Source organism: Citrus clementina, unplaced genomic scaffold (assembly GCF_000493195.1).
Source record: "Citrus clementina cultivar Clemenules unplaced genomic scaffold, Citrus_clementina_v1.0 scaffold_9, whole genome shotgun sequence".
Lineage (NCBI taxonomy): Eukaryota > Viridiplantae > Streptophyta > Magnoliopsida > Sapindales > Rutaceae > Citrus > Citrus x clementina.
In genome coordinates, this window is record NW_006261964.1 from 476,318 (window position 1) to 490,819 (window position 14,502).

The window sequence follows — 14,502 nt, forward strand, 5'->3', positions numbered from 1 at the left end:
CATTTCTTATGCGAAAAGAGGTAGGAACAGATAACATTACATATATTTCTAACTTGTTTGGCAATGTGTAAAAATAAATTTCAAATCTGTCAACAAATATATTAAGTTTCGTTTTCAGTTGAGTGATTTTATGCATAAATGTCTTGTTTTGCTTTAGGCCAAAGCACTTCAAGGAATTCAGAAAGAAGCAAGAGAACAAAATAGTTTCTATCAGAAGCAACTTTTTTCAAGTTTAATTCTCTTCGTGCTGCTCATTACACCTACGTTTGCAAGAATAAGTGTGGAAGTATCAGGAAGTGAGATCACTAATATTTGTTGAAACACAACGAATCCTTCTTTCTGTCAATCAGTACTCAACTCCACTCCTGGAGTTAGCTCTGCAGATTTTCCAGGACTCACCAAATCACTGTTGACTTAGCACGTTCCAACACAACAAACACCCTTAATCTCGTCAAATAATTGATCCCAAAAGCTACTAATCGTCTGAAGGAGAGCTAGATGTCTTGCTCTCAACATTATGACGATGCCATCGGTGACTTTGATGATGCAGAACGGGACTTGAAAATCAGTGATTCCGTTGGTTTAGGTACACATACATCAGCTGCCTTGAATGAACTGGTGATTGTGAAGATGAACTCAAGGGCCTTACAGCTGATCCTGCAGTTGTAAAGGGAACTCAGGGTTTGCAATCTATCTGTAGTATCATTTTGGTTGTTGCTAACCTTCTGCCTCAATAGAATGAATCTGCATTTTTGTATTTGTGATTACATAATAAGCTCCTTGTAACCTGTTATTTGGATCAATAAAGTGACCCAAAAGGTTAACACAAAGTTATTCTCAGGTATTTACATCTTCTTCAAGTACATGCTGTATAAACATCAGAATCAAAGTGACAGATGTATATGATATACAGCACAATGAACAAAAATTGGCTTCAAAAATGGAAGATTTTAGAATATGGATCTCCTACACAGATTCTGGGTTTCTTGCAGCAACTTTTGCTGCGATTCTACAGACGATAAGAATTGGTAGTTGGCTTTGCAGCAAAAGCTATAAGAGGGTGTTACAAAGACAGACCGAGACGAGCACCAAGTCCTTTGTGTTTCAAATTTGTCAAGCCAGAAAGCCGGGAGAAAAAAGGAATAAATAAGTTGCTGTTTATCAAAAGAGTTAACGATCATCAAACACAATGTAAAGGCCTCAATATCAAGGAGAAACATATAGAAATGGAAAAAGAAGGAATTCCAGTTAGAATAGTATGATCAAAGAGCCTGATGTGAGTTTGGCTCCTCACAATCTGCAAAAAGAGAATAATTTAAAGTCGGAGATCTTAATGTCCGCCAATGACATATATAAATTTTTTTATGTTGGCAAAAATCTGTAAATTGTAAGTAACAAGTGCAAATCTTAAAATGCAATGATTTAATCTTAGAACACAAATACAGAAACATGATTATTAATCAGGACAGAAGGAAAATCTATAAATATGAGAGTATTCAAACTACCCTTATTGTCATATCATTATATCCAAATACATAAACTCTTGGGTTTCACCACCATCAATTTCACATACATATGAAGTCACCCAATATTGTTCAAGAAAACGGACACAATATTCAAATAACAACCACATGGAAGACTGATCACTTCCCTACTAGTTCAACTCAGACACGTACAGTTGTCGGTTTGTAGTCAATCACGAGAACTTTCTCCAAGTTGGCCAGGAACAAGTTTGCGTATTCAACATGTGCCGGATGAGCTACATACTCTGCAACACCCTCTGTGCTCTCAAAGGTAGATTCAAAAATATGAGTGAAACCCTGATGAAGATTCTCAATGCTCACATCCTTGCCCCTGTTGCAGCACATAAAATAAATTAAAAAACCAAAAAAAAAAAAAAATTTGATCACAAGTGGATACACCCTTGACTATTGTTTCGGCCTCTATATTTCTAACTGCTGTGATTGTGCTTAATTCTGAAAGCACAACAAGTAAAGCACATGGTAAACACCCACTTATACTTAACAGCCAGTAATTCCAATCCGCAGCAGTTGACAACGACAACTTGTCAAATCAACCGCAATTGTACAAGTTAGCACATGAACCCTAGACAGATTCGAACTTTTGTAATGCAAATGGGAGACCTGCAGCACAGATCCCAAATCTAATCATCAAAAGGACATATAAATTGTTATCAAAAGGAGTTAAAAGTCCCTTGCTAAATCCACCAGCTAGAAATTCGCAAAGATCACAGCCGCAGGCCCAAACAAAACAGAGTCTCATGAGAAATTAAAACTTCAATGTCATTTCATCAAACAAACAACTAGAGAATTCACTTAGTAGCAAAAAGATTAAAAACTTACGACATAGGTAGCATTCATTTTCAAGAATGAAAGTGTTTTCAAGTGTGACTATGATAATAGTAATACCATTGGAAAGACTTCATGGGTTCAATGAGATTCACAAGATTTGCATAGTCTTTGATGAGCTGATCAATTTGATCTTGAGCAGTCCCTTCTTTGAACTTGGCCAGAAGTACGTGCTTCACCACTCCTTTAGCTTCTTCCATATCTCTGCCTTTTGTTTCGGCTTTCATCCGCTGCAAATGGACCCAAGTTGGTACCGATGTTTAAATCAATTTTAGGATAATAACACTTCCCTCCCTATGGTTTTGTATAATAATAAATAGAAGGAATATTTGTGAAATAACACTTATCTCCTCTCTAATTATAGGTGTAAATTGCAAAAATGAGCGGGGTTGACATGGCACATCACAGGCTCATATTATGCTCAGATTTTACGCATGAAGGCAATGGATAATTGATTAATAATGTTTATAATTATTTATCACATATTAAAATTTACCAATAACTTGATAATAGTTTTATAATAATTAAGTTGGGGAGAATTATGTTTTCTTGAAACAATTCTGAGGGACGTTTTAATAATTCTAATAAAGAATTTTAAAAAGAAATCGAGAAAAAAGAAGCCCAAAACTCAGTACAATTACAAATAATAATAATAATTGATAGGCTAACGAACGGTGTCGAGCCGACCTTTTAAAAATTGCTTCTACATATGCCGCTAGTGCGACGCGAAATATAAATGAGTTTTAAATATTTTGGATTGGGAAAGCACGGCATAGGCCAATTTTACACATTCTCCTCTAATTAATGAATGTTAATTATGTAGAGGTCCTTGAGGACGAAACAACAATACTACTGTACTTACAAGTCATGAAAATTAGTCATCCAATTAATTAATTATTTCATATTTATGTAAATATTGGAATACCACTTCCAAGAAGCAGAATTACTGATTGAATATAAAAAATGAATAGATGTTAACTTTTTTAACCTTTTTTTCCTTTTTTCTATATGTTATCTAATATTTTATCTTCGTAGAACATAAAAAGGGTAAACTTTAATTTATCTTTAAAATGATAGTTTTTATTTTATCTCGAAAAGTATAAAAAAAAATTCAGTTTGCTCCCATTTAATACAAGAAAATATAAAAAAAAAACGTGCATTATTGTGTCCCCATTTGTGATCATCTTCTAAATAAAAAGAAAAGGTAAATTAAAATTTTAAGACTTTTGATAATTCAAAGATTACTACAGACAAGGCTGGAAGATAAAATATTAATTCATTAATGTTCATGATTTTTTTATCTTGTAATAACTCATTTAAGTTTGTATGTCTTTCTTTAAAATCTTTTAGCTTTGGTAAAATGTAAGGTCAGCACTAAATAATTACTAATCTAATTTAAGGATTTTGGAACCTCTACTAATCTAATTTTTTCAAAAGTTTGTACGAGATATTGTAATTTAGTTATTAATCCAATTAAATTTTTAAAAAAAAAGCACATGTTTTGGTAGCTAATCAATTGAAATTCTATACGATTCAATTTCAGAAAGGAGCATTAATTATTTATGGGGTTGTAATCAAACACAATAAATTTATCCAAAATGGGCAATATCGAGTTTGAGAGCTAATGTGCAGAATGAGAACGTGTAACGCCCTCTCTTCTCTCAAATGTTGATTCAAATATACGTGTGAGAAACCTTTTATGGAGTTCTCAGTGCTCACATGCTTTCCCCTGTTGCGCGGCATAAAAATCTCAAGCACTTTTAGCTTTCTGAGAAGAGCTCCTTTAAATCGACATGCAACAACTGAGAAGCAGATCAACTATTCCATTGGTCGCCTGCCGGTTAGGTTGGCTAAACTTTTGGTCTCAAACATAACCCAGTAGACATGAAGCTAAGTGGTTGGTAGCATTAATTAATTGATTACTAGGATACTAATAAAAGAGTATTATTGTATTAATTAAGAGTGATAGAGATGGTGATTACCATTGAAAAGACTTCGTGGGAATGAGATTGACAAGATTTGCAAAAGATTTGATCACTTGTTCAATTTCATCTCCTATTGTTCCATCTTTGAATTTGGCGAGCACCACATGCTTCTACCATTCATTTTGCTTCTTCCGTTAACCACTTAGCTGCCTGATGATCGATCTCTAATTTTCTTATTTCAATTTAATTTGCTTTCTATATACATACACATGCACACAATTGCAAGCTCCTTCACTTTTGTTTTATTCTTTTTTATTTTTTTATACATAATATCAATCTAAAAAAGTTTAGGTGGACAATTGATTTTCCATTATCTTAGAAAATATGTCTTATTTTTCAATAAGGATTTTTTAAAATATTTTTTTTCTTTAGTAGAATTCTTATTTAAGAAATAAGTAATTTTTCATTTGAGAATTGACCTTATTCAAGGAGGAATACTATTACTATAAGAAAAAAAAAATACTTCTCCTACAAGAAATAATCACTATACAGGGAGATTGGGTTCACTTGTTCGTATAATACAACAATCAGTTATCTGCAAATAGATAGTTTTTAGTGTGAGAGAAATGGTAGGTCTATTGAGACATTGGGTATCATTGGGTTTTGGGTGTGAGAAAAATACTCACGTGATTGAAATAATTTTCATATAGTTGATTTTTCTCTCATCATCCTTGCCGATCGTGATTTTTCTCCAGTATAAGGTTTTTCACATAAATTCTTATGTTGTGTAATTGGTTTTATTCTTCATCTATTTTCTATTTACTATGTGTTTGATATTTTTACTTACAAGATCTTGGGTGAAATTAAAATTCTTTAATTAGTGTTATCAAAGCTAAAGGTTGTTATGTAAAGCAAGTATATTTGCGAACAAATTTTCAAACCTGTGAGGATTGAGGTTAAAACGTTTGATGGAAAAATCAATTTTAACTTGTGGCAAGTTGAAGTTAATGATATATTGATTCAATCTAGTCACACAAGGAAAACAAAGGCAACATGAACCTTGTTCCCAGTAGTGGAAACCCCTAGAGGTATGTAGAGAATCAAGCCACCTTAAAAAAGGTTGTCGGAATAAAGCAAGTTTGACAAATAGCTCTAAATCAGTAGATGGAGACATTCAGCTAATGGTGTCTCTTTTTTTCCACGAGAGACTAGTTTATCCTTTTTGACATGCCACGGAAGAGGATGTATTACTACTATCTAGTCCACAAAATTTGCACACAATGCATGGTTTGCCAGTTTGGCATTTATGCAAGATGTGTAGTGGAATTTTTATGTCAATGGCTAAAGACTCTTAAGGATGCCAAACATAAGAGTGGGTTTTTCAGAAAAATGATCGACATGTGTCAAATATATGTGCTTTGGATAAGGTAAAGTATGATGATTCTCAGTGTGGAGAATTATAGCTATTGGATAAAGGACAAAATTTTACTCATGGTGCAATGATTCTCATAAGCCCTATATGAGTTTACTTTTGGTGGAGTAAAGAAGATATGATTGTGTAGATACATGATAGATCATATTTTATTGCCTAATTGAAAAAATTGTCAAGATGGAGATTGTTAGGAAATATGTCTTTTTTTTTTCAATACGGATTTCCTAAGATATTTTATTCTTTAGTAGGATTTCCATTTAAGGAACAAGTAATTTCCACCTGCGAACTTGACTTATTCAAAGAGAAATACTACTAGTGTAAGAAAAGAAATACTTCTCCTATAAGGAATAATCACTATATACAGAGAGGTTAAGTTCACTTGTTTGTATAACACAACAATCAGTTCTCTGCAAATAGAAAGTTTTTAGTGGGAGAAAAACGACAGATCTATTGAGAGATTGAGTGTTATTAGGGTTTTAGGTGTGATGAAAATATTAGAGTGATTGTAATAATTTTTGATATAGTAAATTTTTCTCTCATCATCTTTTGCGGCCATGATTTTTCTTCAATATAAGAATTTTCCAAATAAAATCTTATGTTTTTTATTTATTTTATTCTCTATATATTTTATATTTATTATTTGTTTGATATTTTTACTTACAAGATCTTAGATGGAATTAAAATTTCCTGACACATTATGCAAGTTGACACATTATTAAAAAACTTTCATTTTAAAAAAAAGTTTTGATTGTCACATGTCAAGCAGTCCTTGAGGGAACAATATAAAAATGGTCATATGATGAATATTGTCTTAAAACAAGTTTTCTTTCTCTTTTCTTTAGTTAAAAATAAAATAAAATAAAAAGCTTTCGCTTTTCATTATACTGCTTTTCATATTTATTTGGGGTCAGATTTAGACTCAATATTTTGGATTCCTATATTAGAACTCATGGGAGCAAATTTGATTGAGGTCCATATTATTATATTGGTTAAATCAATAATTTTTTTCATAATCATGAACTAATTTGGTTTGGTTATAGAAAATTACTCTTTGAACAATGTTTAGACTGTCTGAGTTTGCTATGATTGGACCGACCCATGCATGCCAAATTCTGATGAGAAAATCGAATATGTATGTACTCATAGCAATAACCAACAACTCATTACTTATGTCTAAAATCTCTAACAATGGCAGTTATTCATCACGTTGAATAAAGATTATAATAAACATAATTAAAAGAATAAAAATTTATAAAACCACAGTATAAGCTTTAATGATATATCAAAATACTGCAGCAAAAGATTGAAAATTGCCTCTCTAAACCACAAAAACACATAAAGAGGGCAATTAATTACCACAATATCAATCACACAACTAGAAATTAAAAACATAATGATATACTTCAAAAGACTGGGGCTTGCCAAAAATAAAAAAATAAATGCCCCAATTAAACTCTTAATTAAAAATTATTCAAGCTGCAGATGGGGCTTTCTTGGGCTTAGTTATAGCGTCGTCATCATCAAGCACCTCAATCAACGGTTTAAGCTTTGCGTTATCATCCATGGCCAAATTCTTGTAATCCAATGACTTATCCTCATAAATATCCTTCCATTTTTTCACAAGCGTCTTTATGTCTTCTCTGTCCATGTTCTCTTCTTTCCCAGTATATCTCCATGGCTTTGATCCCTTTTAATTTTATTTACAATAAATGAAAATTAATCTCTGATCAGTTAATTAATCAATAAGTAAATGTATAGAGAAATTCAAAGAAATTGTATATCCAATTAATGAATGAATATGGAAGATATATTATTTGAAACTTACAGATGCACAGTAATGCACAACCTTCACTTTTTCAGTTTCAACATGCTCAGGGTGACGCCAAAGCATTGCTAAAACAAAATTGTATGTATGAGAAATGGGCTTGTAAATATTCCTGAAGAAATTATTCAAAAAATCCTGCAAAAATTTTTAAAAATTACAAAAATTGTGGGAATACTCTACTCTTTATAAGTGCTAATGTTTTTAGAATTTAGAACAAGACCTTGAGGCTTTTGTTACCTGCTCGGCAAAAGAAGAAGGAGGAGTGACCTTTAGGGTTTCAAAGAGATGAGAGTAGGTCAAAAGATTAGGCTCATAAACAAACATGCCGGCGTTGAAGTACTTCGGTGGCGGCGACCCCATGGATGCAGGCCACTTAACTTTTTCAGGGCACTGCTGGCAGTATCCGATCTTGTATTGCGGTGAGTTGCTCCATGTCTTCTCACAGAAACAGTCCATGGCAGCATACAAGTAGCCGTTTGGCAACTCGAAAAGATGATCAATATTCTCGAACACTTGTATGTCACCGTCTAAATATATCATCTTCGCATACTCCACAAACTACGTACACAGAAACAAATATATAGTCAAAATTTTAATTATCAACATGCATGCATGTGTAACATTAAAGAAGAAAATATCAAAAATAATCATGATGAGTATGAAGACTTAGAATTTTTTGGAAATGAGCTTTTATCTAATGCAGGCATCTGCGTGCAACGGGCGCAAATTTAAAGCTAGATAATGGATATCTAGTTCCAAATTCGCACTTTAAAATGTATAGATATCATTGCCCTAATGTCATAGAACTATCTAACAATGGTGATAATAAACCAACATTTAAAAAATGTTTGCATATTTGTACCTCCCAAATGCGAAGCTTGGAATAGTTGATGACATAATATGCCATAGCGAATTGGGTCTGGTTTTCCGGTGGGTACACCGGCTGAATCTCACGAACAATGCATCCTTGGGATACAAGAATTTCCCGATGATCCGCCGGTACATCAGGCAAAACAGCCACGACTAGAGGATATGCAGATTTGGCCTTCCTTAAACCTTTGACCAAGCCCACAACACCCTTCACATAATCACCATTGCCAGCCAAAAATGTCACATAAGCCCTCTTAGAAGACATTTTAAAAATGGATAAAGAGAATAAGTTTTCAAAGAAAAAACTAATTTTTTTAATCTTGAATAAGGCTAGATTTGATGAATAGGGTGCCTCCATTTATAAGAACTGAGGGGTTGTGAAAGTGCTAATTAAAAGTGAAATTTGGGAAGTTAATTTTCTTTCATTATTTTCTGTATCCATCTCCATTGAAAAGGCAAGTTTCAGGATTATGTTTCCCTTTTAAACTTAGATTGGTTTAATTTTGATACTTTATATTTCAATAATCACATTAATGTTTAAAAATATCAATTATTTATTTATAACTTCCAAATCGGGGGCCGTGGATATGTCAAATACATGTTCATTCATTTAAGAAGCGGGCGTATTTATGAATTTAATCAAAATCAAATCAATTTGCAGCATGATGATCTCTCTCTCTTTCTCTCTCTCTCACACACACATACACACACACACACACACACATATATATATATATATATATAATTATGTTGTAGAAATAATTAGTTAATAAGAGAATCAGTTATATGTTTGGAAAATTTTATTTTTAAAAAGACTGGAAGATTTAAAAGTAATCGCATGTGTTTGGTAAATCTTACTGTTAACGGACTGTAATAATGTAAATGACTAAATTAGATATAATGTTGAATAAAATTTATTTTAATATTTATAAACATGTATATACAATATTTTTATTGTGTACCTATAATAATTTTTAACTAATATATACAATATTTTTATTGTGTACCTATAATAATTTTTAAGTAAAATAAATATTTATATTGTTAATTTTATTTTTTATTTTTTATCCCAATATAATTGGTAATAATGACTATCTCTTTAAAGTTAATGATTTTATTTACTAATTAATAATGATAATTTTAGATTTTTATAATGTTTTATGAGGACATATATGGAATTGTATTAAGTATAAATATGATTTTCGAAATCAGATTTTGAAAAACTATTTCTTCCTTATTTGTTCAAAATAGGATGGGGTGATTTTCCCAAAAGTGATTTGTAAAAAAAATTTACAAAACAGCAAAATTAAATTTTACCTTTTCAAAATCACTTTTAGAAGTGTAATAGAAAATTTCGGAGACGAGAGTCCTGTTATATTGCATATATACATCTTACAGTAATTAATATAGAGTAAAGATATTTATTCTTTTTGGGAAAAAAATGCAAGAGAAATCAAATGGTAACATGTTGATAAAGAATATGATTATACCACACTCTAAAATTAAATAAAACAACTAAACAAGAATCGCAAGATAATTTTGATGAATATATTCTCTAGAAAAGTTAAATTTTGATGAAACCATAAAAAGGCCAAATTTTTATTAACATTGGACTAAATATATTAATTTGCATTTTTTATTTCTGTTCTGGACCTTTTTTTCTTCTTCTTCTTAATTGCACATTATCAATCTTAGACATATAACCACAGACTTGATTTTGTAGCTTGAGGCTGTGAGAGTTGGGGACCATTTAGAAAGCCACGCAGTATATACTTCAGTCTTTATTCGTTACGTTTCACGGTATCATGTATGATTTTCCAAAAATCCAAACTCACTTTCCCAAAAATCCAAACTCACTTTCCCAAGAAAATCAAAACTCAACCACATAAAAATGTAACAAGAATCTGAAAAAAAAATGTAAAAACCATTAATAAAGTAAAGCAAAAACCAAGTTATTAATATTGCTTTATTTTTATTCCATTACACATCAAACACAAAACATATATAGAGCCTTAGCTAACAAGTATATACTATATTACATTGACATAATATTATTGATCTAGGCAGCAGATGGGGCATTTCTTTGTTGAACAACAACACCATCTTCACTCAGAGCAGTGACGAAAAGGGACCCTATCTTTTCACTGTTTGTCGTCGCCGGCACAATGAAATTCTTGTAATCAAGAGACTCATCTTCATAAATATCCCACCATTTCTTGACAAGCAATTTGATGTCTGTCCTGTCCATGTTCTCTTCTTTTCCCGTGAACCTCCATGGCTTGGATCCCTGTAAATTCAATATTATCATAATCTCACAATATTAGTGTTTGTTTATTGACAAGGGCATGTCAATTTGTAATTGTTGTGCTTTGGAGACAAACCATAAGGATGTTGAAAAACAAACACTAACTGCCGTTGGTAATTTTATTAATTATGCCGAGAACAAGTAGTAGCATGACAGCTGATCGCTTGCTTCTATTTCATGAGAGTTCAAACTCAAACATGCACTAATTAAGGTTCGTTTTCATAAGTACCAAATACTATTTCAATTTAGCAGCTTAAAGATGATGTTAAAGACAAACAAAAAAAAAACGGTGACCGTTACTGAAAAGGTGCGATCAAAATATTAAAACAATCATTAACTTGTTGATGGCTATTAGCAAACAGCAATTCAGTTAAAAAACAAACCCTAACTAAATATATTTTGGTGTTGTTGATATTATTATTTATTGAAGAATGATTGACAAACTAGCTAATACTTACAGCAGCACAATAGTGAACAACTTTCACTTTGTCAACATCTACATTCTCAAGGTGGCGCCACAGCATAGCCACAACAAGATTGTATGTTGGAGGAATTGGCTTGTAAATATCCTTAAAGTACATGTTCAGAAAATCCTGCATGCAAATCCCAAAATAAATTAATTAACACAAAATTAAAATCTCAAAAACCCCAGATCAAAATAAAAATATCAATTAGTTAGGGTTATTAGTTAATTACCTGCTCAGCAAATATAGTAGGAGGAGTGACTTTGACGGTCTCCAAAAGATCATGGTAGGTCAAGAGATTAGGCTCATACACAAACATGCCGGCGTTGAAGTAAAGAGGCGGCGGCGAGCCCATCTCCACCGGCCATTGCACCTTTTCAGGGCACTGCTGGCAGTATCCGATCTTGAATTGCGGTGAATTACTCCAGGTTTTCTCACAGAAACAGTCCATGACAGCATAAAAGTAGCCGTCCGGTGCATCAAAAAGATGATCGATATTATCAAACACTTGTATGTCACCATCCAAGTATATCATCTTCTCATACTCCACAAACTACATACAAAATTTCGTCCAATAATTGTTAATAATTAACCAGCTGCGTGTAAATTAATTTAAATTTAACGAGCACGAAGTAAATAGCTAGGTTCAGTCGAATAGATATGAACTCGATGAAATTATTTCTGATATAAAAAAAAAAAGAAATTAATAGACCAAAACATCTTGAATCGTTTAGTAGAAAATAAAACTTAATATTATTAGCGCTCAAGTTAGGTTAAATAAAAAAACAAAAACAAAGAGGGCATTTTCAGAGAGAAATGACAAAAGTTTTATGCAAAAAATTATATATGAATACATATAGTTTTTGGCTAATTAAAGCACTAGCAAGTTGCGACTTTATTTACAAGATGCATGCTGCCACACACGTGGGCATAAGTTCCACTACAAATAAGCCACGTGCAAATTTTGCATGGGATGATAACATGAACATAAAAATTTCATTAAGCTAATAGTATTATAATTATTACCTCCCAAATGCGAAGCTTCGAGTAATTGATGACATAGTAAGCCATGGCAAATTCCGTTTGGTTTTCCGGCGGGTAGACCGGCTCGATTTCCCGGACAATACAGCCTTGGGACTCGAGAATCTGGCGGTGATCCTCCGGGACATCGGGCAAAATAGCAACTACAAGAGGGTACTCAGATTTGGCCTTTCTTAAGCCCTTGGCCAAGCCAACAACACCTTTCACATAGTCACCATTGCCAGCCAAAAATGTTACATATGCCCTCTTTGGCACGTTCATTATTGGCTCTGTAATTTCGACAAAAGACATCTTGGAAAAAGTGCTAACAAAGAGCAAACAAGAAGTGATCGAGAAGGATTTTTTTTTTATATTAATTTTTTGTTTTGAATGTGATGGGATTTTGTGTGAAGAGTTGAGTGGTTTATATAAGCATCGAAAAGGGTGGTGAGAATGGCAAGAGCTAAAATTGTAGGGATGGATTTTTAATTTTGCAAATATTGTGATTCTGTTTTGCTAAAAGTGGCATGTAAATTATTTGAGGCCATTTGTTTGAAGATGTAACACCTGCCTGTTTGAACATATGACACATTAGAGAGATCTCAAGAGTATGCATAGATGATGGCTTGATTGGTGACACGTGGGACTTTAACTGTTTTTATTTGATCAACGGCTGTGGTGGATTTTTTATTGGATTCTTTGATTTCTTTATCAACTTTGTAGTCGGTGGTTTGGATAACTCATCTCGAATGCAAAGAAAAAAAACCCTACTTTTGAAAGCAAATAGTGCGAAGTTGAGAATGAATCATCAATCATGCATGCCACGTGTCCATTTGATTCTTGTGGAGACCACTAAACTTTCTGGTGGGTTCACGTGGCGGTATCTGTATGCTTCAGTCAATGTTATTTGTCGTTTCTCTGTGGAGACGAAATGTTAATTAGGGTTAGGGTTAGGGTTAGGGTTAGGTTAAATGATCGAGACAAAAATTTTAACTGAAATTTGATAAGTTTGGAAACTAAAACCAAAAAAGAAAAAAAAAATGTTTCCATAAACATGCATGTTGCAAGAGTAGTAATTAGGATCATGTTGTGCGATTTTTTATACTAATTTCCTTCTTTAATAATAGGCCATAACGGCAAAAAAATAAAACTTAATAAGTAAATCCAATAATATATTATCCAAAGATATATTTTGAATCTTTTAACGATATTATTTTTCCTAATTTATTAAAGATATTCAATATATACTCTACATTATGTCATTGTTTTGAGTATAACAAAGATACACTTACAAAATTAGCTTATTTGTAGATATTGATTATTATCTTTCATATATATAATTTAACACGATAAAAGAGAATAACCATTAGAGTTGTTTTCATGGCATTTAAGAGTGCTTAATACTTATTTAATCTCAATATTTTAACTTAAGTGTCAGTTTAGTTCTTATATTTTAAAAAATGCCTTAAGATACACATACTAAAGACCTGTTTGGGGCAGCTGCGCTACCACCGCGCAGCTGTTCCCCAGGCCAATTCTAGGAGAATATATTACACTTTTATAGTATTTTTCTTTGATTTTACAATAATACTTTTGTGATAATAATTTTGACATTAATTTTTAATCTATAAAAGTTAATTAGTAAGTTAACCAATAATTACTTATTAGCAAATTAAAAATAAATATCAGTATAAAACTATTGGTATTTTTCATATCCTTACAACAATCTTGCTAATTATTACTTATAAATAAATTAATACCAGCCAACTTAAAGCAAAGTTTAATACCTTGCAACAATGTTACTAATAATTTTATGTAAAAAAACAATTTACCAAATTAACCCTAAAAGTAAAATAAAAACAGCTAATTTTTATTTTATTTTTAAGGCCAATTTGATAAATTCATTTTTTTCACTAATATCTCCAAGAATAATGTTGGAAGGGTATTATTATATAAGTAAAAAAAAAGTAAGGGTAAGATTGTAGTATAATTACCAGCAAGGTATCTTGAGAAAATTTTTAAAGCACGAGAAATAAGTGGATACTCAATTTAAAATATAGGTACTAGTTAAGCATTTATCCCTATAACAAAATATCCTTTCAGAAAAAAATTAAAACAAAATTTTCAAAATCTCAAAGACATCTACACTATCTTTCTTCATTTTTAAGTATAAAAAATGATTAGATGTGGATGTCAACATGATTTTTAATTTTGAATGGGGCTCTAGCAATAGGTTAATAATAACTAAACTTTATAAACTTATGCACGAATTTTGTATTATTATAGTGTATT

General features: G+C 31.8%; 3 protein-coding genes across 3 annotated transcripts; all 3 read right to left on the reverse strand.

The window, feature by feature from the left end:
* Positions 1–1,456: 1,456 nt before the first annotated feature.
* On the reverse strand, positions 1,457–2,597 carry LOC18031250 (stress-response A/B barrel domain-containing protein HS1). Its single transcript, XM_006419234.2, has 2 exons — positions 2,430–2,597; positions 1,457–1,854 (listed from the first exon to the last, which is right to left on the reverse strand). Exons 1-2 carry the CDS (start codon positions 2,594–2,596, stop codon positions 1,665–1,667), a joined length of 357 nt encoding a protein of 118 aa, XP_006419297.1. The 5' UTR covers position 2,597; the 3' UTR covers positions 1,457–1,664.
* A 4,600-nt stretch (positions 2,598–7,197) lies between these two features.
* Positions 7,198–8,686, reverse strand: LOC18031893 (galactinol synthase 2). Its single transcript, XM_006419235.1, has 4 exons — positions 8,414–8,686; positions 7,789–8,109; positions 7,552–7,686; positions 7,198–7,413 (listed from the first exon to the last, which is right to left on the reverse strand). The coding sequence occupies exons 1-4, from the start codon at positions 8,684–8,686 to the stop codon at positions 7,198–7,200; spliced, it is 945 nt and encodes a 314-aa protein (XP_006419298.1).
* A 1,794-nt stretch (positions 8,687–10,480) lies between these two features.
* Positions 10,481–12,522, reverse strand: LOC18031271 (galactinol synthase 2). Its single transcript, XM_006419236.2, has 4 exons — positions 12,217–12,522; positions 11,423–11,743; positions 11,185–11,319; positions 10,481–10,708 (listed from the first exon to the last, which is right to left on the reverse strand). Exons 1-4 carry the CDS (start codon positions 12,520–12,522, stop codon positions 10,481–10,483), a joined length of 990 nt encoding a protein of 329 aa, XP_006419299.1.
* Between the last annotated feature and the right edge of the window lie 1,980 nt (positions 12,523–14,502).